The sequence below is a fragment of the Meriones unguiculatus genome, chromosome 4, assembly GCF_030254825.1.
Source record: "Meriones unguiculatus strain TT.TT164.6M chromosome 4, Bangor_MerUng_6.1, whole genome shotgun sequence".
Classification (NCBI taxonomy): domain Eukaryota; kingdom Metazoa; phylum Chordata; class Mammalia; order Rodentia; family Muridae; genus Meriones; species Meriones unguiculatus.
This window is the reverse complement of record NC_083352.1, coordinates 71778246-71801248: the sequence shown is the minus strand read 5'-3', so window position 1 is coordinate 71801248 and position 23003 is coordinate 71778246. Positions and strand designations below refer to the sequence as shown.

The window sequence follows — 23003 nt, the reverse complement described above, 5'->3', positions numbered from 1 at the left end:
ACAGGCAAACACATATTTCTATATTATCTACTCCTGTATTTTATTTCATTTATCAATTGATAGACACATGAGTTGTTTCTGCCTTCAGTCTAGTGTGCATAAGGCTCCTATGAGCAGTGGTAAAGAAATATTATTTTGGGACCTTATTTTAAATTCGTTTTGATCTGTACATTGGGATTACTGAACGTGAAACAATTCTAGTTTGTCTACAATTGCTTTTTAAATGAATGACAAGAGGTGCACATGCATTTATATTCTATTCAATTGCTATATATTACCCTCAGTGGTGCTCTGTGTTTATTCATGGTGTTTTTAATTTATGTCTGAGGTCTTTCTTTGGCTTCTGTCTCAAACCATTTTTCTTACTATTTCCTGGAAGGCAAGGCCATGGACTCTCAAACTTCTTGTTTCTGTTCACCTAGAAATATCTTAATCTCACTTTCCTATTTTAAGAATAGTTTTGCTGGATATAAAATCATCGACAGTAGTTTACTTTCAATGCTTTGAGCATGCCATCTGACCCTACTGTTTCTACCAAAAAGTGATTCTCCATTGAGAAAGGGGTTGCAGAATGACTGTTTTCATACTTTCAAAGTCACTTCCCACGGTAATGAAAGTCCGTTCTTTCTTTCTTTGAGATAGATCCTGAGGCAGCTGCACAGTATTGTGTCATTAAAGTGACTTAGTTGCTCAAAGGTAGCAGTACTTTTGAATCTTTGGGGTTTGTAATAAACCTAAGAGAATTCTTTCTCACTAGCTAGGCACTTTCTATAGTTTTCTCTGGTAAACTAGAATTCTATTATTTGTTTCCTTTTAATTGCTTATTGCCCAGCTCTCCATTCCATAAGATAGTGCTAGTCTTGAGGGTGCCCATAGTATTTCAAAAGTATAAGGTTCATTTGGGAGCAATTTAAGAACTATCTCTTCTGGTGGACTTCTCCACATGCCTCTCCCAGAGTGGACCTTCCAACCAAGAATCAATCAGGGGCAAGAGTAATGGGGCTTCATTATTCTTGCCTTGTTTCATCTGGGGTAATGCTTTCACACCAGGGAGAGGAGCTCAACAGAGAAAAGCATCTCTGACTTCTTGGCTGCTCTTACCAGGAGATGGCCCTGTCTAATTCAAGGGTAAGGCACATAAAATGCATTGGCAGCTTGTCTGCTGAATAAGATATTGGGAGCGGAAGGGAGAGGGATCCCCATACTTTTGGCTACATCTGGCCAAAGCAGCATGTCTACTAACTGAAGCTGGGGTGGGAGAAAAGGAGGGAAGTCGGTGTTCAGCTACCATGCAATCTTATTGTTTGTTTTGAGTTTTAGTCGATATTCCTAAGCAATGTGTCCTTTCTTTTCTATGTCCCCCCAATGCAATACCCAGATGGGCTAAGTAGCAGGGTTTTGTATCAGAAGCATTACTAGTCACACTTGTTTCACTAAAGAGGTCACAGAGTTCTTCCCACTGTCATGTTAGAAAATGATCTTTCCATGTGACGCCCCATACTATATCAGAATGTTGCATGCCTGGGGAGCAGATGGAATGCATTCTCTGTACTTTCATGGTATCTCTGGGATACATTTCAGAATCAAGCAACCCTTCTGTATTATGTGAGAAGTTTAATTTTCAAACCCCTATAATCTTTCCCAAACATGTGCCTTACGGAAAGGATAGCTGTTGTCGGGGTACATACCTGAAGATGATTTAAAAGTACTAAAAGCAGCTAAACTCTCTAATTACCAACTCCCTGCTGAATCATCCCTCATGGAAATAAATGTTTTCTTGGTCTTGCAAGGTTCAGAGCTTTTCCTATGACTATTCAGAAGGGCCTTACTCTATATTGCTTAAAAGCATACAATAGCTTAAATAAAACAGAAATCTCCTCCAACACTCCCCCTAAAGGGTCAGCAATTATTAATGAAATGCAAGCCTCCCCACTTGCCAGCCAGAGATTAAAAGACATTTGCTCCGGAACAATCTTGCTCTCTCAAATAAAAGAGACTAAGAAGGAAATTAAATTCCCAAAGAAATAAATTTTGACTGAAGTGAGAAATCACACGAAGAAGCTAATTTAAGGCAGATGAAATTAATTTGGGTGACATTTATTCTATTTAGCAAAAAATAGTGACAAAACATATAGTCGCTCTGTGCACCAGAGATAAGAGGCGAGTAATTTAAGGCTGGGCATAGCTGCCGTCTACAGCGATTTAATCCTTCTGCTACGCGTCCCTTGTGACCTATCATTAAAGGTTTAAAGTAAAACTGACAATTATTATTAGCTAGTAATTGGATTTTGGAGATTCAGTATAAAGTTAGGATAATTTAAATGACTGTTGACATTGGAAAGATTATGTAAACGCTCCGAATCAGCTGAATTCATCAATTTATTTAGTCTTATAAAATGGAGTACACATACCCAGCACCAGAAAGCCAGCCCGAGAGGTGGTGGCGTTCTCGGAATCACCCTCAGGGAGCCAGAAAAGCTTGGACGCGGATTTCCTGAAGGAAAACACCCACACCAACCCGGCAAATGTCTGTCAAGGAGAGGAGCGTCCAGTGCCCCACTCAGAACCAAGCCAGGCACACCTCCGAAAATCACAGCACTCCAGGAGGGAAATAAAATTGGCATGGACCACTGTTTCACAATAGAGATTTTTAATCACAAAGGCTAAGATTCAGAAACTAAAGATGGCATCAAAACACATGACCCTCATTGTAGATCTCTAGCAGTGTCCTCTAGCTGGAATAAATTGAATGAGACTTTACTCCATAAATACTGAAATAAACACAGCCCACCCTTTTGTTCAGCCATCAGCACCAAGAAAAATTGGATTATTTAGAGGAATGCTTTACAAAATTAGTTCTGCTTAGAAAGCAGTGGCATTAAAAGCAGGAGCAACATGGTGTCTTCTCCAGCTGTGGCAGATCCTTCTGTTAATTGCTCCCTCACCTTTAAATGCCTTCTTAAAGGGAAGGTTTCGCTTCACTGTGACATAATTGTTTCTTCTGTCTTACTGCACTCAGAGGATGGTATTTCAAACTTCCTCTCAACTTAGTGTTCTAGACCATTATACTCTCACTGCATTGCATAAAAAAAAAAACCCAAAAAACAAACAAACAAAAAAAAAGTGAAGAAATATAATCCATGATTTCTGTAACTTAAAAATATGTTTTAACCCTTAAAATATTCATACTTTTTAATATAGTAATCCCACATCTAAAAATCTCTTATCAAGGATTAATTAAGGATCTGTGCTTAGATTTAGAGGCCTTAGTTTATTTGTTTTTAGTTGAGGTTTTTAAGAGTCATGAGCTGTTAGTGGTGCTCAGAGGATGGCTCGAAGGACTAAGTCCTTGCTTACAAGAGGGAGGCCCTGAGTTCAGATCCTAGGTGCCCATGCAAGGGCAGTGGCAGTAGCACACAAGTGATGCCAGCATTTCTGTGCCAAAATGGAAGACAGAGACAGGAGAATCCTTAGATGCTCAGAGGCATAGCTAGACTTTGCATAGAGTAAACAAGAGATCCTGTTTTAAACAAGGTGGAAGGCATGCACTGACTCCTGAGGTTGACACACTAACACACACACACACACACACACACACACACACACACACACACACACAGTGTGAGAGAGACAGAGGCACAGAGACAGAGCCAGGGGTGGTATTTTGCTACATTCTTATGACAGAGTAAATTGTGCAACAATTAGACTCCATCTTCCAGAAGAGTGAAGTTTCTCTCTCTCTCTCTCTGTCTCTCTCTTTCTCTGTGTGTGTGTGTGTGTGTGTGTGTGTGTATACACATGTGTATGTACGTACACATATATATATGGTCAGCTGCTAAGTAATAAACAGCAAGGCAAGATGGCAAGATAGAATGGTTTCAGGAGCTGAAAGGGCTTGAATGTTGTGCTCTGATCTGGGATTGTGGTGAGTGAGTGGTTTGCTTTTCTCCCTCCCCATCAGACACCTGTTAGCTTCTATCTCCACAGCAACAAATGGAGGCTGCCGGGGCTGCTCCTCTGGCTTCCCCATCTCCACAGCACCAGTCCCATTGAGTTGATGTGCTACAAGCCATGAGTGCATCTCGCTCTTGGAGGTCTACTTCTAACTCTCTTGCTGAGCTTCCAGATATTAACTAGACTTTCCTCCTCTACTGCTGTGCCTCTCTGGACAGGACAAAGCTTTGTGTAGAGATCATCTCTGTTATTTCAATGTGCCCTCTCTTTCTGCTCAGCTTTGTCATGGGCCAACCAATGTCCCCTAAAGTCATTTGTTGTTGAGTTCTGATTTTTTAAAAGTATTTTTATGGTTCTAATTCAATGTTCTTTTTTATTTAAATTTATAATTAACATACATAATATTGTGCTTCATTGTAGCATTTTCAAAAAAACAAAATGTTTTTTGCTCATTCTCTGCCTGCCCTGCTTTCTCTCCTGACCCACTGATGCCACTATCCTGTAAAGTATGGGTTACTTGGAGATGGTGTCTATAAGACACTATTTAAGGTCAAATAAAGTCATTGGAGTGGACCCTAATTTCATTAGTGGTATCCTTATAAGAAAGGGGGACAAACACAGATATTCCACAAGAGAAGACCATAAGTACAAGAGGAAGACCAGCCTGGCAGAGAGGTTTAAACAGAATTCCCCCTCATATCCTCTCAGAGGAGTCAATCCTCTGAATACCTTAGAGTTCCAGGCTCCACAACTACGAGAAATTAAATGTCCTGGCTAAGCTACCTAGTCTATGGCACTAACTTTTTTTTTTTTTTCCTGTCAAGAGAACTTACATGGTAGTGCTGAGATGTGTTCATTGGAGACAGATTCTCAAAGATGGGTTTGAGGGTTGGTTTGGATGTGCCTCTGTTATGGTCGCTTTCATGAAGAACAAGTCCACTGTTGAGGCTGTCTGTGTTTGCCTCAGAGGGACAAGGAGCAGTTACTCTCAAGGCTTCAATGACAGTGAAGCAGGAGGTGGTGCCCAAGTGCACTTGCACAGAGAGAAACCCTGTGAGGGCTTACATTTTCAGTTCAAGTCACAAGAGAAGAACAGGGCCTGGATGGCAGCCTATTCTGAATTTAATTCATGGAGCTCATATTCACAAAACTTCAGATTTCGTTCCTAATCCCAAAGCCTTAGCGTCATAGGAGACTATCTCAGTGTTTGTGAACATGAGATCACTGAAGCACAATGACATATACATTGTCTATCAATTGCCCCCAGGAAAAGTAATTATACTGGGTTTAAATTGCCAACTGCAAAGTGGGGCATGGTGAGCCAAAAGAAACCTTAACAGAACACCCATCTCTAAATGCTGTTTGAGCTCTGGGGCTCCTAGATCAAGGTTACCAAAATGCCATAGGCTTGATTTCTGTTCCTGTACAGCTCACTGGGGGGATGTAAATACCAAACAATAAATCTCTATACCAGATAAAATATTTCAATTACTTATGCTAGAATGGGCTGATAGGTCACCAAGTATCTTGTCTACAAAAATAAAGGCTGATGCTAATCTTGGCCACTCTCTTCTCTTTGCCCCTTATGACATTCCTGTGTCAGTGTTCACTTGTCCATCAAAGACTTATTAAATATGGAGGAGGGCTGTCCCTCATCTGAGGTCAAAGTGCAAATTATATGCCCCCTTTCTCTGGTACATGCCTCCCAAGAGATGATCACCTACACAAGTACTAAGTATGAACACATGAAGAATCACAGTCACTATTTCATATGATGACAGTGAAGTGATGAGGAGAAATAAATACAACAGAAACATAGAGATTATGCAAAAGTTGTATTTTATCTCATTTGAGATCAATATTGCTTTCAATGGGGCTACTCACAGGAAGGGTATGGGGGTGTTGAGACTAGGTCATTCCCCTGTCTCTGCTCTCCTTTTTGCTCAAAGGACTTCCCAATTATATGGAGGTGCAGAGGAAAAGATAACCCATTTATGAAGGCAAACAAGCAGGCCTTAGCTAAAGCCTCTAATGGTTGTGTCTGTCTTAAAATTCAAGCAAGGCCCCCAGACCTCTCATCTGGAAAATCATTTCCAACATGGAGTGCTTGGTCTAAGTCCTCTGCTTCGGGTGTGTTGGCTGAGTACCAATCCATGCCAAAGTCTCAGCACGTGCCCGCCATGTGCTGAGGGCTGTGGGCTGCCTTGTGTGTGCAGCGCCTACACTTAGGGTTTCTTTGCCCTCTAGCATGGTATTGCTCTTTCTCCCTGAAACATCTTTCCTTGCCATATTCATCTACAACCCCGATTTGTCCTTCAAGACACAGAACAGACATCATTTCTCCCAGGAAGTTCTTACTACCTTTCCTTTCTACTCCTCCCCAACCCAGTATGTCTTCAGCTATGATTCATGCATGTCTCCATCAGAACTTTTCCAGACAAATGGACTCACTGCATGTGTCATGCCAAATCCTCCTAGGATGGACTCATCAAGAGTAGGAGATGCTCATATTTGTCTTACATCTACCTTCCACCCCTCCAACACACACTCTTAGAAGAATGCAGGTACACTGTGCTTGCCAAATAAATGTTCACTGAGGACTATTTATCAGGATGCCCAAAGTGTATTTCGCAAAGCTCCTGCAAAGGGGAAAAGTATTATCACAGTTTGTTTGAAGAGACAGAAGACAGTGTTGTTCTTTTGTGTGTACTTCTCCCATGCAAGGAAAGCCACTTTCCTACAAAATTCATCAAAATAGAACAAAAGAGTGGGGTGGATCTGTAGCTGTCTATACTCCCAGTGTAGTTCTGTTCCATTGAGTCACTCCCTCCCAGAACCAGCAATTCCCTTCTCTGGGTCTCTGACATTTGTTCGCTCATCTGCTCAGGTACAGTAAGGTTCCCATTGAAAACAGTGTTGCTTTGCCCTGGAAGAAATAAATTATGATGTAAGCCTGTCATCACACAGAGCCTGAGTACCCATCTCCCTGCAGATGGAGGGAAGTCTCCTCTGGTCTGTTGGGCTGGGGCCCCAGAAGATCCTGGTGGTAACTAAAGCATCCCATAAACTTCAGTGTCAGGAAAAGGCCCCTTCATGTTCTTAGCTCATCTTTTGATTTATTGTCATCTCTCTTTCCCATGTTTCCAACAAAATCTTTGGGCCCTGCTCACAGCTCATCTTACTGTTGTTGGCTGTTCTCCCTGGGGACTGCATCTGGCTCATAGTGACAGCACTAAAGTTGTGGCTTATGGTTTGCTGACTCCCACAGCTCTCGGGCTCTTCTAGGGCTTCCTCTGGGAAGAGGCAAGTGCTGGTCAGTGAAGGGCAGTTTGGAGGGAAGAGGCCTGATGGCCATCCTAACCTTCAGCCAGCTTAACCAAGGGCCTAGTGAACTAATAACAAATCAATCCTAAGAGATCCTTTCTAGGGTCCTGAACTAATAACTTGCCAGCTTTATGCATTCCCGCGCTGTTTGCTGTCTCAGCTGGGTGGAAGGAATGAGGCACTTGTGAGGTTATTGAGCACAGCATCTGCACAGGCAAACAGTGGGAAGTGATTTAGCAGCCACACAGGTGTTTTCTTTAATTACGCACTATAGGGAGTGCTTGCTGAGCTCCACACCCCCACTGTTCCCGTGTGCTTTCCTGGTCATCCATGGCAGGATGCACTGAGTGACTAGAGAGGGTTGTGATCGAGCTGAAGCACTTCCTAGTAGACAAGAGACTTGAATTCTTTCAGCTGGGCCTACCTAAAAAAGGCAAGTGCAGGCAGGGGAATGCCACTGTGCTGAGGCGCAGACCGTGCAGGGATGTCAGAACTGTGTGTCTGGGGAAGAATTTCAATTCTCACCCCTTGTATTGTTCACAGTTAGCTGTCTTGCTAAAGCAACCTGAAGTGATAGGTATATGACGATGGTGCTAAAGAGGATCAGGGCGAGGAAGACGAGTGTGGAGCTTCTGGCCAGCAGACCTTTAGGCATTTTGAATAGACCTTTAGAATGAAGCTTAGTGTACTCTTTGTGTGTACGTGGAGTATGTGTGGGGGTGGGTGGGGTGGATGTGTACACTTGGATATAAAATAACAAGTCAGTTCTTTTGTTGCCCAGGCTAGTTCCAAGAGACTCTCAGATCCACATTTTCAAATATCCCTGTGTACATGGACCACCTCAGGTCTTGCAAAACAAAATGCAGATTCTGATGGAGCAGAGCTCTGGTGGCCAGGTGAGGATGAGAATCACTCTTTGAGTATAGAGGAAAGCTAACAACAGACAGTGTTCATCAGAAGGCAGAACTTCTCCTAAGTGTTGTACAAGTTTCTGGCTCTTGGTTCACTGTACTCTGTTCTCTTTACATCGGGAGCTTTATTTCACAATATTTGGATACTCTCAAAACACACTTGTGGTTCTACAATTAAGACACATTAAAAATGGATAAGAATATTTTCCAACCATCATTAAATATGATGCTAGGCTTCCATGTTTATTAAGAAGGATCCTTGAGGCAGCATCTTGTAAGCAGGTTGTTATGGAAATCTGGGTACTCACATCCTGCTACCCATAAGGCTGTGTGAAACCAGGATCCATCTTTCAGGAGAATTTATCAGCTGTAGAGTCTAACCAGTGTTGCCTCCATCTGAATCAGAGAGCCTCTAAAGATCCCATTGGGTAGGACATTCAGAGAAAGACTTAAACATGTCTCTGTCACACACTGTGACAATAGGATGTTGTAGAAGCATGTTCTCCTGAAACTCCCTTTCCATACAATCCAAGAATACCCTCATCCCTTCCCAGGAAAATGTATGTTTGAAAGAATGTAATAGTGAACAAGTTCAGAATAGTTTTAAACACAAACACTCAACCTTCTGACATCTGTGAGGAAAACGTACTTGTCCCTTTTTTATTAATGAATACATGGGGACATAAAGGAATTAAGGAAGGCCTTCAAGATCATAATAATAAAAACGGCAAACGGCAGAGCAGGACGGGAACATGGGTTTTATTATTCTAAGTGAAGGACTCTGGGCAAGTTGTGTTCTTTCAGAGTAAGCATTAAATCTGATTCCTCTTCTATGAATGGGAAGAGGAGGTCATTGTGCAGAGTATTTCTGGGCCAACAAATACAAGGAGAAGCTTTCTTTGGGGATTTTAAAGAACGGGGAGACTAAAAGTACTAGATGATTTCTAATTCTCCCTATACATGCAATACCTTGTGTTTCCTTGGCTAATGCAATTCCTACTTCCTACGATACTGTACACCTGCCCTGTGCTTGGCCTTCTACGAGATACTAGGAAAGTTCAAGGTTGTTCTTATCAGCAATTCTCTTACTACTCATAAAGGGAAAAATCAAAGTCACAGGAAATAAGCATAGGGATTCCTGACAGGCGATAATCTATTTCTACCATGGGTGTTAGTTTGGCAGGAACTGGAAAAACATTCATCTTAATCATGGTGGCTCACCAAAGTCACCAGAAGGATCTAAAACAAAGAGGAAACCACCAACCATCCTAACATAACTGTCTTTGTCAGTGCTCTAATACTGCCAAGAGACACCATGACCACAGCAACTCTTACAAAGGAAAGCAGTTAATTAGGGCTGGCTAATGGTTCAGTTTTAGCCCATTGTCATCAGGGCAGGATGCATGGCACCTAGACAGACACAGTGCTGGAGTGGTGGCTGAGAGTTCTACATCTGGATCCACAGGCAGCAGGAAGACAGTAAGTCACTGGGCCTGGTTTGGACATTAGAAAACCCAAAGCCTCCCCCACCCCCGCCCCTCAGTGACACATTTCCTCCAAGAAAGCCACACCTACCTCAAATAAGGCCACTCCTCCGAATCCCTGTCAAGTAGCACCATGATCTAATGACTAGGCATTCAAATATATGAGCCTATGAAGGCCATTCCTATTCCACCACAGTAACTGATGGAGAATGGTCCTTTTCCCTGTGGTTCTGGATTAGCAGTTAACTGTTACAAATGCAATATTTTGAGTTATACTCAATCAGAGAATTTAGATGTGGAGACCAGTTTTACCATCTCCGAAGAGTGATGGTGATTCTCATACATGCTGAAGTTCTGAAAATACTGACAAAGGGTGCAACTTTACCACCAGGGGTATATTTTTTTGCCTGTTAATTGGATTGTGCAATAAAGTTGGACACTCACAAATGGAGAAGAAAAGAAAGACTAACTAGCCTTTAAGGTAGCTGTCACAGACCAATAACTAAACAAGAGGCAAGTGGTGGGAGATTTTAACTTTGGACTAAGATTCTATCCTGTAAGTGTATCAGATGTTGTAGGTTCTTTCTGTCACCCAAAGTATAAGTTCTTTATCTCCTTATTGGCTCACTGCAAAATCTTAGTTACTTCCTCATTGCTTTGATAAAACTACTATGACAAAAGCAAGATTAATTAAAAAAAGGGCATATTTGGGTTTATAGTTCCAGAGAGGGTCCATCAGAGTGAGGAAGACATAACAGCAGAGAAGGTCTGATGGCAGGAGCAGCAGGCTGGCTGGTCACATCGTAGCCACAATCAGGAAGCAGAGAACAATCAACTGGGAAATGAAATTAGAGTATAGAGCCTTAAGGCCTGCCCTCAGTGACTCAGTTATGCCACTGAGACACCATTCCCTGTAAGATTTTACAACTTTTCCAAACAATGCCACCATCAGGTAACTAAGTGTATAAACACTTGAGCCTACAGGGACATTTTACAGTCAACACACTGAGTTCAGTGACAACATATTACCGGTAACAACATATTACCATGCTTTCTGACTGCTTAGAGGGTAGAAACTGTCAGTGACCTCTTTGGAGAATAGGCCTGTGTGAACAAAGCCCAGGAAGACAATGGGAGAGAGAAAGGGAAAACGGGGTGAAAGCAAGATGCACCTGAGCTGTAAGCGCATAGCTCAAATGCTCAACCAACAGGAGCCCTCTTCATTCACCATCCCCACTCTCACTCAGCCACACACACTGCAGTGGCACCAAAGCACGTGGAGCATTTATTAACCAGCATGAAATCCATTTAACGCTTCTCTGGATGCACTAATTAGCTTTTGTATTTGGGGGCACAGCAATGCAGAACAGAAGGGCAAAATCCAGGGTTTATTAACAGTCTGTGCAACTATTCGGATTTCTCCATGAGGTCCTGAGCCCCACCTCCAGAGTCAGTCCCAAGTGATGGAGAAAGTTACTTTTAGAGAGGAGAGGGGTGGAGAAATTTCAAAACCTGGAATAAAAAATAATAAACACTGGTTAACAGGCTATGTATCTGTAGGACTTCACCCTCATCTACAAAGTTCCCATTTCCATTAATAAACATCTCCAAGAACATTATAATTCCTTTGGAAAATCAAAAGTTCTTGGCAAGGAGGTTTTGATTCCCAGCCAGCCCTTATTTGGTGCTGTGTATAAAGGATCTGTTAAGCTTCATGCAATTAGCAGGCCAAGATGAGTGCTGAGCAGGGATATTTTTTAGTTCATTGAATCATACCAAATCTGAGACTATTTACCAAAAGGAATAAGAAATGTGTGTCTGGCTAGGCTCTTAGTGGGGGCCAGAGAAAACCTTCACATTTCAGTGACTCACTGCTATTTTGTCTTGACACTGGAATTCACCACCAGAAGAGTGGCAGACTGCAAAGACTCAGGCTGGTCTTATAGCCTGGGGAAATGGCTTCAGAGCTGTGCTAAGCCAAAGAAGCCTCGGAACTAAGACTTCAGAGGCCAAGTGCAGCCGTGCGCCTCACCAGAGCCATTCCACAGTGTGATAATTACAGCGCCTTTACGCATGGTGCAGAGTTGATTAAGTCCTATTACATCACTCATCTAAGAGAAACAATTCAAGCATTCCCTGTTGACTATCAATAATACAAGTCCTTATGTTGGTTCTGTTATATGTCTATTACAGTAAGATGACCAAATCAATTGACTAGCAGAATTTGAATAAAGTATCAGCATACTTGTCTTCAAATAAGCTATCAATAAGCTATTTTTATTCATCTAAATGTTTACACATAACTAAAAAGTCAGCATTTCCTCAGATTAACTGTTATTAAGAACGAAAGTAATATTACACATCCAATGTATACTGCTGCTATATTTATTTTATTAAAGATTTATTGCAATGTCAAGGTGGAATATAAAACCCAGCCTTGTCTGGAGAAGAGGGGTGACTGCAAATGTATACAGAACAGTGAAGCCAACTTTTTTTTTTTTTTTTTTTAATTAAACAGCCAGTGTTTGGGAAGCAGTAGGGTTGTGAAAAAACAAGCTTTGGTCGAAGTTTAATGGTGTAGGAAATTATGCATTTCTATCAGGCTTGTTAGGGAAGATCCAGGCTGAGAGAGAACCCGCTTATTTTCCTCAGGTAACATGCCATCTACTCAGTCTATAATGCTTCCCCAAGACAGGAAGTCTCTAATATTTATCATCATCAAAGCTAATACAAACATTTACTGTTGCATCATACCATGTGTAGTCGTTAACTCTATAGCAAATACTGAGCCATTGTTGCTAGGGGAATACAAGGTTAGGTTTCTGGAAGCCTCTCTGATCACAGTAGATTTTATTGGCTGATCAAGACATCACCTTGGGAAGATGGCTCAGTTTGAAAAGCACTTGCTTCTTAAACATAGGTCCTGAGTTTTGATCCCCATTATTAAAGTCACATAGAGCAGCATGCACCTGAAACACCAGCTTTGGGGAGGAAGGACCACAAGCTTATTGGATCCCCAGCCTGGCCAAACAGTTGAATTCCAGTCTCAAAGACAGCCATGGAGAGTACTGTTGTCAGCCTCTGACCTCTACATGCCACAGAGGTGCATGCATACCTACAGGTACATGTAGGTTGGCCTACACCGCACTTACACATGCCCCCTTCCACACAAAAGATATAGCCCCTTTTTAAATGTGAAACTTACTGTATATACTATCTTGATTTGTTATTATCAAACTTATGGTCAACAGCACAGTCACTTTTATGTGATCACCATTCATCCTAACAGTATGTTACTCTACAAGTGCACAGCCTGCCATCATCAGCTTGGAGATACTACATTGCACTTTGGTACTATGGGAAGATGTTAAAGGGCAAAGTTACCAACCCAAATCATAACACTGTAAGTACTACACCGGGCATGTAGAGCCTTGGGAAGGGCTCTGATTGACAACCTCAGAGCTGAGGCAAGGAGCAGATCCTTATCTTGTTTAACATTGGATGGGAACAAACACATTGGGAAAGTACTCTGAACATGTCTGGGAATGACACGAAATATATCCCAGCAGCACTGACAGTGGGGTGACAAATGGTGGTGAGTAGGCAGAGTCACAATCCAACACCCAGGAATGATTGGGATTACTGTATGTGACCAGAACTGAGGCTGACACAGAGAAGAGAAAGAAAAGCACAGAACTTGGAAAAGTTAAAAACCCTAAAGTCTCTCTCTTGATGGGAAATAGGCACCCAATTTTATTGGTCTACAATAAGGACAGCATGATGGGATGCTAATGACAGGGCCCTGATGATTCTTAGTAGCAGCAAAATGTCATATTGACAATCTCCAGACCAAGGAAGAAAAAGAAAATAGTCATCATGGCTAAGGTCACAATTAAAACAACAGTGACAAAGACACTCTACTTTATCTCCTCAGCTTAGCCATTGTCTTCCTCTATAAACTGAAGATAGGGATGGAAGCAGCAAAAATCAGCCAGGTTCTGCTCAGCAGGGTGACTATTTCAAGACCCTAAGAAATAGGAGTGGCAAAAGGAAGTGGCAGGATAAACAAACAAACAAACAAATAAATAAGAACTTTCTTTGAGTGCCAGGAAAAATAAATAAAAAAAGGTCTCTGGACCACAGTTGTTTGGCCAAAACAGGCTGGGTCAGATTCTTAGTTGTAGGACCTTAGCCCTGTATCTCAGCCTCCTGTTGGAAATGCCTAACATCCTTTCTGTATGAGTGCAACTTTCATAGGAGCCTTCCCCTTGCCTTCCATGCACAAAGACGAAATGAACACTTCCTTTCAGTTGCTACCTTACGTACAGCATGCTACCTCCGCTCAAAGCAAGCTGTTCCTCTGAAAACTCCCAAGATGTGCTTAGCGAAGGACCTGAACAATGCATGTCCTCCTGGGCACGCTGCTGTGCTGTAGTATGGCGTGGTCCTCTGTTACTGCTTTCTGGTGACTGGGAAAGCTCCAGCTCAGGAGTTTAACCTCCTATTTCCTGTGAGAACTTAGAAGATAGTAGATGGTTTCTTTGGTTTCCTTGGTAAGTCTTTAGAGGAAGACAATATCTGGACAGGCTCAGTTACAAAATATAACTGATGAGATAAAGAAAAATAGTCCTAAGATTACTTCAACCCTTTCATCTCTGGAAGACAGACTAATGCCCCAGCCACAATGTGGGTGCTGAATTCAGCTACTGTCCCCGATTTTAGGTGGTGTCAGGAATAAAGTAAAAACTAGGTGACAATTTATGGGCAAGATATTATGCATAGTATCTGACAGATACTCACGGCAGTCTTCCAACCCTTTGGTTCAGACCCTAAAGAATAATATTTGGGGCTCATTCTCTACCATTCCCCTAAGTTAGGGTTAGGGTATAAATCAGTGGTAGCGCATTGTCACAGTGGATGTGTGGGTATAGGATTGTTATCCATTACCCAAAACAAAACGAAACAAAAACTAACTAACTAACTAACTAACTAAATAAATAAATAAATAAATAACAACACCAGTAATGAAACCAAAACATAAAAATAAATATAAATATGGGGTTCTTTTAGCAGACTCCTTGGGCCTATATTGGGTAACACGGCTCCCTGCCATTTTTTTTCATCACCTTTCCCATGCAACCCAAATAATAGGACACATCTATTTGGTCCTTTCTTTCCACTCTTCATGGGCTTCTGATTCTTCCACATTCTAGGTAGGAGGATTGAGAAAATGTACCTGCCCTTCTCTGTGACATACTCAAGCCACACACCATCTTGTTCTCCTCTACTACTACCTGCTATGGAGTTGTGGGATGAACAGCAAAACCAGTAAGGTTTGCAGCATAAGTTAGCTTGGAGATTGGGGCAGGATAAATGCACCTTCTTAAAAATAGGTTTTCTCTGAATCTAGCACATTCCATCCTGTTAGCTGAGCTGTTTAAGGGAAAGGAGCCAGGTGAACCTATCAGAGTTTGCATTAAGATGTATTCCTGAATTTTCTGAACAGTACTAAAGTTTTGTCCTGCCCTATTAACCTTTATGTAGACTCCTACCTGAAGACCTAGCAGAAAAGGTGACTAGCAAAGTGTAGGATTCACCTGCGACAGTCTTGGGAACAAATAGCACTTTGCAACTAGAATTTTGCATCAATCCATTATCTTTAGTATACCTTGTTTCCCACATGCCCCAAGGGACTTGGGAATTGGGTGAAAAGTTGGAATATTATCCTTTAACACAACCTTTCACTGCATTTCAGCAATGTTAGGGGGTTCCAGAAGTTTGTTTGAAAGGTGGGAAATAGTTTTTGATTCCAGGAGACATTTCTTCTATAAACAAAACCTCTCTCTTCCAGACTTCATCTCAAACTGACTCCAATGGCAGGCAGGACAATATGACCTTCCACGGCCTTCTCAACTTTGGCACACCAAGGTGAGGAGGTCACAATCTAAGTGAACGCTTCCACACTCTTCGTGATTCCTCTCCCAATGTACAAGGGAAAAAAGACGGGAGAAATGCAACTAGGCTCTTAGATGCTAGCATCTCTACTCTGGATCCTCAATCAAGAAGGAACATCAAAGGTCCACTCACATTTGTCCTTCTGTCAGCAACCCCAGCCTTTGTCCTGCTTCTGTGAAACATCATAATTTGGTATTCAGCAAAGCCAGACGAGTACAAATAGTCGTGGCAGTTTCCAGAAAAGTCTACTTTGTCATTGGGCATAATAGGAAAATCTACACAGCTGGCTCAGAGAAAGGAAATGGAAAACACAAAGGGAAAGAGGCCAAAGCCAAGGAGAAGGGAACAGCATGCCTCCAGTTTTCATTTTCAGTCCTGCATGTTTAAAGGAAAGCCAAGCCTTTAAAAACATTTGCTCATTATTTCTACATTTTCTGTTTGCTTGTTTTAGGGTAGCCAAGTTGGGGCAAAGACTAGTGTTGCCTCATGCTGACACTGATGCTTCGACAACGGAAGCTGATGGAAGGGTGGCTTATTTAACTCAGACCGGCCTTCTACACACCACTAATGGTTAGAGTTCCTAAAAATAGATTTATTTTCTTTTATTTTATGTGTGTGAGCGTTTATGTGTACTATGTGTATTCCTGATGCCCATAGATGCCAAAATAGGGCATCATTCCCCCTGGGATTGGAGCTATGGATGAATGTGAGTCACTGTGTGTTTATCTTAACTGTTGAGCCATCTCTCCATCTCTAACATTGGAGTTTTCAATACAACATCCAAAAACATATATTGTCTATTTTTGTGCTTCATACCATGCTTGAATTATTCTAAGAACTGTTTATTCGCACTAAATCAAAGAATTCGAAATGCTGTTCTTTTAGATGTAGCTTCGTGTTAAATGCCACGGGTCGAAAGGGGTGTGGGACTGTATTAAGCACACTGAACTGAATGGTGCAACATAGTTCTCAGTTGAAATTTGGCTACTAATTTTCAATTTAAGAAGTTCTGGACTTTTCTGAACTTTCATTACAGTCATCTTAGAAGTGAATTCTGAAGATTAAAGGTACATTTCATGAGTAGGTGTGAAGGAATATATGTATGTTGACTTATTCCAGTGAGTGTATATAGGTGTGTAGGGAACAGAGGTCAATGTCAGCCATCTTAATCACCTTCCACCTTGCCATTTGAGACAGGGTGTCTCACTGAACCTGGATCTCAATGATTCGGCTAGGCCAGCTGGCCAGTGAGCCCGAGGAATCCACCATTTGCCTCTCCAGGGCTGGAATTACAACCTTGCACCCTCATACTCAGTTTTTTACTTGGATGCTGGAGATCTGAACTCAGTCCTCAATCTTATATAACAAGTGCTTTCATGGCTTACCCAACTTGTCACCCCTAAATGTGAGTTATGTAAATGTGGACTATAAGCACACTCACCCATAGATCATGCATGCTACTTTCTTTTTATAAGACACTAGATTTTTGTACTTGGTTTAAACAATGCATTGAATGAAAGAGTTGTGAACACTGGGATCCCCACCAGTCAGTTAGGTTATGATTTATTGAAGGAATTTATGGGATCTGTGTACCAAACAGCTGAGCTACAGTCAAAGTCTGTGCTATCACCTACTTAAAACATAAATTTTTTAATGTCTACAGGAAAGAAAAAAATTACAAATGCATCAATTTATGTTTTAAACCCACTAGGGAACACACTGCTGCGGTTACTGGTTTATGCCGCCTGCATGATTGATTCATAAACAATGTAAGACTAGATAATCCCTAACATGGCAAACAAATGTGCCCTGATGGCATTCTAATCATACCTCCAAGCAGATGCTTATCATATCCACCTCCAAGTAAAACAGATAGTCCCCTCCTGAAAAGCTTGGAATATACATTAAGAGAAGACCATGTACATTGTAGAACACAGAACAGAGGGAGAAGACTCTATTTGAATCCACACAAGTCAGTTATGAGCTTGAACTAAATCTTGTTAGAAACTCAGTTATTCTTGTCCGAATGGCCAAAATGGTGTCTGCATTGCAGAACCTGAGACAGCCCAGGCATAGCCAGTAAGTAGACTTAGCCTAATTTTTAAAAGTTGGCAACTCACTCATAGTTCTTGAAAAGCATTCTAGGTCTTTGAGTGGTGGGAAATTCTGGTCATTGTTGATAGTGACAAACTTAACTGTGCAGAAATAGTTATTGATTCCAGAGGTCTCTGTGTGCAGATGGAGTATCAATGCTCTTTCATCGACTCAGCGTATTCAACCAAAGCCATCCACAAGTCAGGGACAATAGAAGGCATAGGAGAATCAAAGATCCAGAAGGGCAGTGCCAGACATAGCTTGCTGTGTAATAGAGAAGTTTCAGGACATAGTGAAAATAGTCACAGATGAAGACTTCGGGATCCTTGCCACAGCATCTGAAATGTTGGGGTTATTTGATAAATGTGTGTTTGTTTGCCTATGGAATCAATTAAGTAAATGAACTCTCAGTGTTCACTAATCAAATTATGTGATTTACCTTTTGTAACACTGTTTTCACAAGACATTTCCTATGAAATTTGAAATAAATCCAAAATCTGTATCTAAGCTTAATTTCTTTTCTTTCCTGAGATGACCCTACTTTCTGCTTACCCATTGCCATTTCCCATCATCCTGCGGCTGCTATGGCTTTCTTTCAGATCCTTGTCCCAGCTCCCAGCCTCTTCAGATCTCTGTTCTCTTTGCCATTCCCTTGTCACACTAACTTTCACATTACCTTTGGGAAGTCCCAGCTTTCTAGTGTAGACTTTTAAATATTTGGGATCAACAAGACTTGGTAAGCGCAGCTCTTCTGCTTAAATGAGAATTTTGTTGTCTACAGTTAACCTTCCCAGGAGCCCTCTGTAGTCAGAGGATCTGACCTAGACCACGAGGCTTCCCACTACTTGTAGGCTACATCCAAACACGATGCTCACCCTCACGATGTACAGGCCACGACGCTGAATATGATTAGTAAACATGGTCAAATTAGCTGATCTGGTCATAATTCACCTCCCACTTCCTGGCCACTCTGATGCTAAGTGTTCTTCTATGAATTTCAGGGTTAGAATCCCAGTATCTATTTCAATCTCTTTAGCTTTCCTCTGCAAAAAGAATTCATCTACATTCCACTGCCTGAATTAAATAATAAAAAATAGAGGAAGTTATCAGAGACAAGTTATTTTTCTGATGTAATGTTACAAAAGCAGAACCCTGGAGAAGCAGCTACTAGAGAACACAACCCTTATGCACAACATCACCCCCAGGAGAACCAAAGGTCCCTTGGCTTTCTAGCTTGTTCCATATGCTTGAGTGTTAGTAAAAGTATAACAAAACTCACTCCCAAAGATTCAAAGAGGAATGCTTCCTAATTTGATTCATACTACTACAAATTCCAAGACTCTTATCATGTAAGAGTGGGTCAGAAGCAATGAGTCCTCCCGGGAGCAGTGCCCAAGTTAGTGCTCTTGAAAGACCCAAGATGAACAGACAGAGATTACAGATGTACACATTAGATTCTACAGAACATAGCATCGTAACATCCAGGAAAGGGACTCTTTATGATGAGTAAAATAAGGAGCTGAACTCAGGTAAGCTAGAACAAAGTTTCAGAATCACCTGTTAGCGGTCCTCACAAACATATAAAACATAGTAACTTCAAAACTGGAGTGGAATGAAAAATGCAAACAGAAGCAACACATATATACCAGAGAGAGAACAAAATAGGAGTGGTTCACAGTATTTAAGTGAGAAGAAAAAATAATAAATAAACATGAAAGATAATTTAAACTAAATTTCTGTATTACCATGACAGAAATTGGGGCAACATAAATTTTATATTTTATAAAATTTTAAATCATCGGTAATTTTATAAAACAGAAAACCAATAGAATGACACAAATCCCTCATAAGTTGATTATCAGTAGAGAAACTTCAAGAGAAACACAATCAAACTTAACATTTTCTCTTTTCTTTTTTTCTTTTTCTGTTTTTTTGTTTGTTTGTTCTGTTTTTAAGAGAGGGTCTCTATGCATCTCTCAGTGTCCTGGAACTTGCTATATAGATCAGGCTAGCCTTAAAATAACAGAGATTCGCCTGCCTCTTCCTCCTGAGTACTGGGATTATAGGTGTGAGCTACCATGCCTACATACAATAAAACTTTAAATAAAACATCAGTGAAGTTTCATTCTGTTTTAAATCTTGATGATACATTTAAAGCCACGAAAGAAGCTTACTTCTCAAGTAAGCAACGTATCGTCGTACATGGCTCTTCTTTGGGATATTTGATGTCAGAAGACAATAATGTATTATGTAGGGAGCAGTGATTGGAGACATGGACTCAGGAGATGTTCAACCAGGTTGTTCACATTTAAAAAGGTAATTAGGAAAATATTCTGCTGGGCTTGAAACCAGGGGAGTAACTATTCTTCTTCCTGACCTAAAGCAGCACAGGAAATACATCACATGACAAAAGAAAATGAATACAAAAGAACCCTAGTTGGAAAACGGATAAGAACTTTGACACCAGTTGACTTTTTAGACTATATGGATAGATTTTTGTAAAATAATCAGAAAATTTAATTTAAAGGTTGCAAATATGTTTATGCCATAAAAGAATTTTACCACAAAAAAAGTTGATGAGTGGACAGGGAAAGGGCAGTAATGACCAAAAGGTCCACAGTTTTAATTAGATGAGAGGAACAAGTTTTAACAATATATTGCACAGAATAGTATAATAAACAATGCTTTGTGTATGTGAAGATTTGCTTAACAAATTTTAAACGTTTTCACCACAAATATAATAAAGAATTGAACAGATAGCTTTTTTAGCTAGCCCCATTCCATTGTTCTACATGGCAAATATCATGTCAAAACATCAAATTATATTCCGTACAGATATCAATACTCTGCCAATTATAGGTAAAAGTTAAGATGTTTAAATTAATATCATAATTCCAAAAAGAAGAAATCAAAACTAATAAAAAAAAGTAGTAAAAAGTTGCAAGAAACCCAGTAAAGCTGACTTCGTCATAATGGAGCTCAATAGAATTTGGCTCTTAGTGTGCATTTAATGAAAAAAAAATGACAATTATTAGTAAATTTGATGACAGGCTTTAAATTTCATAAGTTCCTGCAAAAGATCAAATAGATCAAACCCGGAGTATAAAGAAAAGGCAAAGAAGCAGCATCCATAGTGGTGACATTAATTTCAAGGAACTCCTAGCAGAAGATATAAATGTGTGAATTTTCCTAATAGTGTGTGTGTAAGGGTTTATCTAGTAAATCAACAATTTTCTTGTTGAAGTTAATTTAAAGGTAAGGTGTAATGTTTATTATTAGCCCTATAATGATTACAGTGGTATTATCTAATCCGTTTTCACAGTCAATAAAAGACATGGACGCCTGAAAGATTTTAGAATAGCCTTATCTCACCTGGGGCACGGCAGAAATTACCTCCTAAGCTGTCTGGGCAGTGCTCATCTGGTCAGTAACCAGATCTTGGGAGCCATTAATTAACCTTAGGATACATAGCACCAGAGCAATTGTCACCAAAAACATTTTCAGGATATTAAATGATAACTTAACAATGGAAATAGTGGTACTTGAGGGTCTATTTTAAAAGGCAATAATAGCATAGGGGGCTGGAAAGACAGTTCAGTGGCAGAGTATGCACCGCTGCTGCAGAGGACGAGCTCAGTTCCCCGCATCCGAGTCAGGTGGTTCACAAGAGCCTGTAGCGCCAGTTCTAGGTGATCTAATGCCTCTCTGGCCTCTGTGGACACCTGCACTCATGTACATACCCCCACAAGACATGTACATATACATATATTCATAATTAAAATAAAAAATTCATAAGCTCTAACGGGGGTAGGCAACTTTTTAAAAAGTGATGATCACTGACACAAACAAATAAGAAACAATAACCTGGGGAAAGAACATGTTCGTGGGAGACAAAAGGAATCGCGTGCAGTGCGGAGAGTCCAGGTGTGCTGGTGGCTTTATGTCAACTTGACACAGGTTGCAGTCACATGAGAGGAGGGAGCCCCATCAACGAAATGACTCATGAGATCCAGTTGTAGGTAGGCCTGCAGGGCACTTTCTAACTACTGATTGGTGTGGGGATGGCTTAGCCTATTTCGAGTTGTAACAGCGCTGGGGTGGTAGTCCTGGGGATGACAAGAGAGCAGGCTGAGCAAGCTGTGGGAAGCAAGCCAGTGAGCAGCAGCTCTTCCTGGCCTCTGCATCGGCTCCTACCTCCAGGTTCCCGCCCTGGTTCAGTTCCTGCCCTGATTTCCTTCAGGGATGAACAGTGATGTGGAAAGTGTAAGCCAAATAAACCTTTCCTTCCTGACTCGTTGTAACAGTAGAAACTCTAAGACACCAGAAAAATTACTTCTGTCACATATGATGTAATCATTTATAAGGCAGAAACTACAAGAATGAATTGAGAAACATCATATAATTTCAGTCTTTGAAAGAGTAAACAGAAAAGAATGAAACCTTTGAATCTCATGTCAATAAATATACATGACCTATGTCCTTCAAGAAGAAAATGTGTAAAAGGCATGTAAAGATTTGTTGATTCATTTGGATATATATTTGATAAAAATCTTTAGGGGAAAAACAATGGTATTCTCAGAGCTAAGTAAAATTAAATCAGAATATCTAACATTTAATAAAAAGAATTAAAATATTCTGTACACTTTTGTAACAATTAGATCAAAGAGTAATTGAAAGTCAATGGTAGCTTACATTGAAAATAAGAGTATTCACATCAAAGCTTATAGATACAAACAGAGCGGTAATAATTACAGAAGCAATGAAGGAAGAGCCCACAAGGCTGTAAACACATGAGACAGCTGAAACCAACTCATTAAGCAAGCAACCTTAGGAGCCATAAAACAAGAAAAAGCACAGGAGAAATATGGAGTAAAAATAAAATTTATGACAAACAGAAAATCTGATAGCTGGTTCTCTGAGCAACCCAGAAATGGAAAGAAAACTAGATTTTTATTGAGAATAAAATAAAATGTAGTAACGAAGATGTTAAGAATTAACAAGAGCAGTTACAGAAAAAAATCAAAGCACAAATAGCATTTCATCCAACTAGTAGAGTTAGAAAAATAATACTACTGGCTGGAGACTGGAGCTGCCACTGGAATGTAAGCTGCAAATTCCATATTTGGATAGTAATATTTAACTAAGTATCAAGTGCCTTAAATATTCATACTCTCTTGCTTCCTAATTATATGTTAATTTATGCTGAGAGATATTTTAAAATTTGGATGATTTATGTTTTTATAGTGCCTCCATATGGTAGGGCATTAAGGAGCTGTTAAAA

General features: G+C 40.6%; 1 protein-coding gene across 9 annotated transcripts in view; it reads right to left on the bottom strand.

Annotated features, from left to right (window-relative positions):
- Lrmda (leucine rich melanocyte differentiation associated) overlaps nucleotides 1–23003 on the bottom strand; it is a 1035474-nt gene that overhangs the window by 56620 nt on the left and 955851 nt on the right. The window contains exon 8 of one of the 9 annotated variants that reach the window (XM_060382108.1): nucleotides 11003–11185. The exons of 7 other annotated variants lie outside the window; for them this stretch is intronic. In XM_060382108.1, coding sequence (XP_060238091.1) covers nucleotides 11124–11185 — 62 coding nt within the window. In that variant the 3' untranslated portion in view covers nucleotides 11003–11123. Of the gene's footprint in view, nucleotides 1–11002; nucleotides 11186–23003 lie in introns of those variants that run through there. One more of the 9 variants, XM_060382112.1, reaches the window with a different exon arrangement.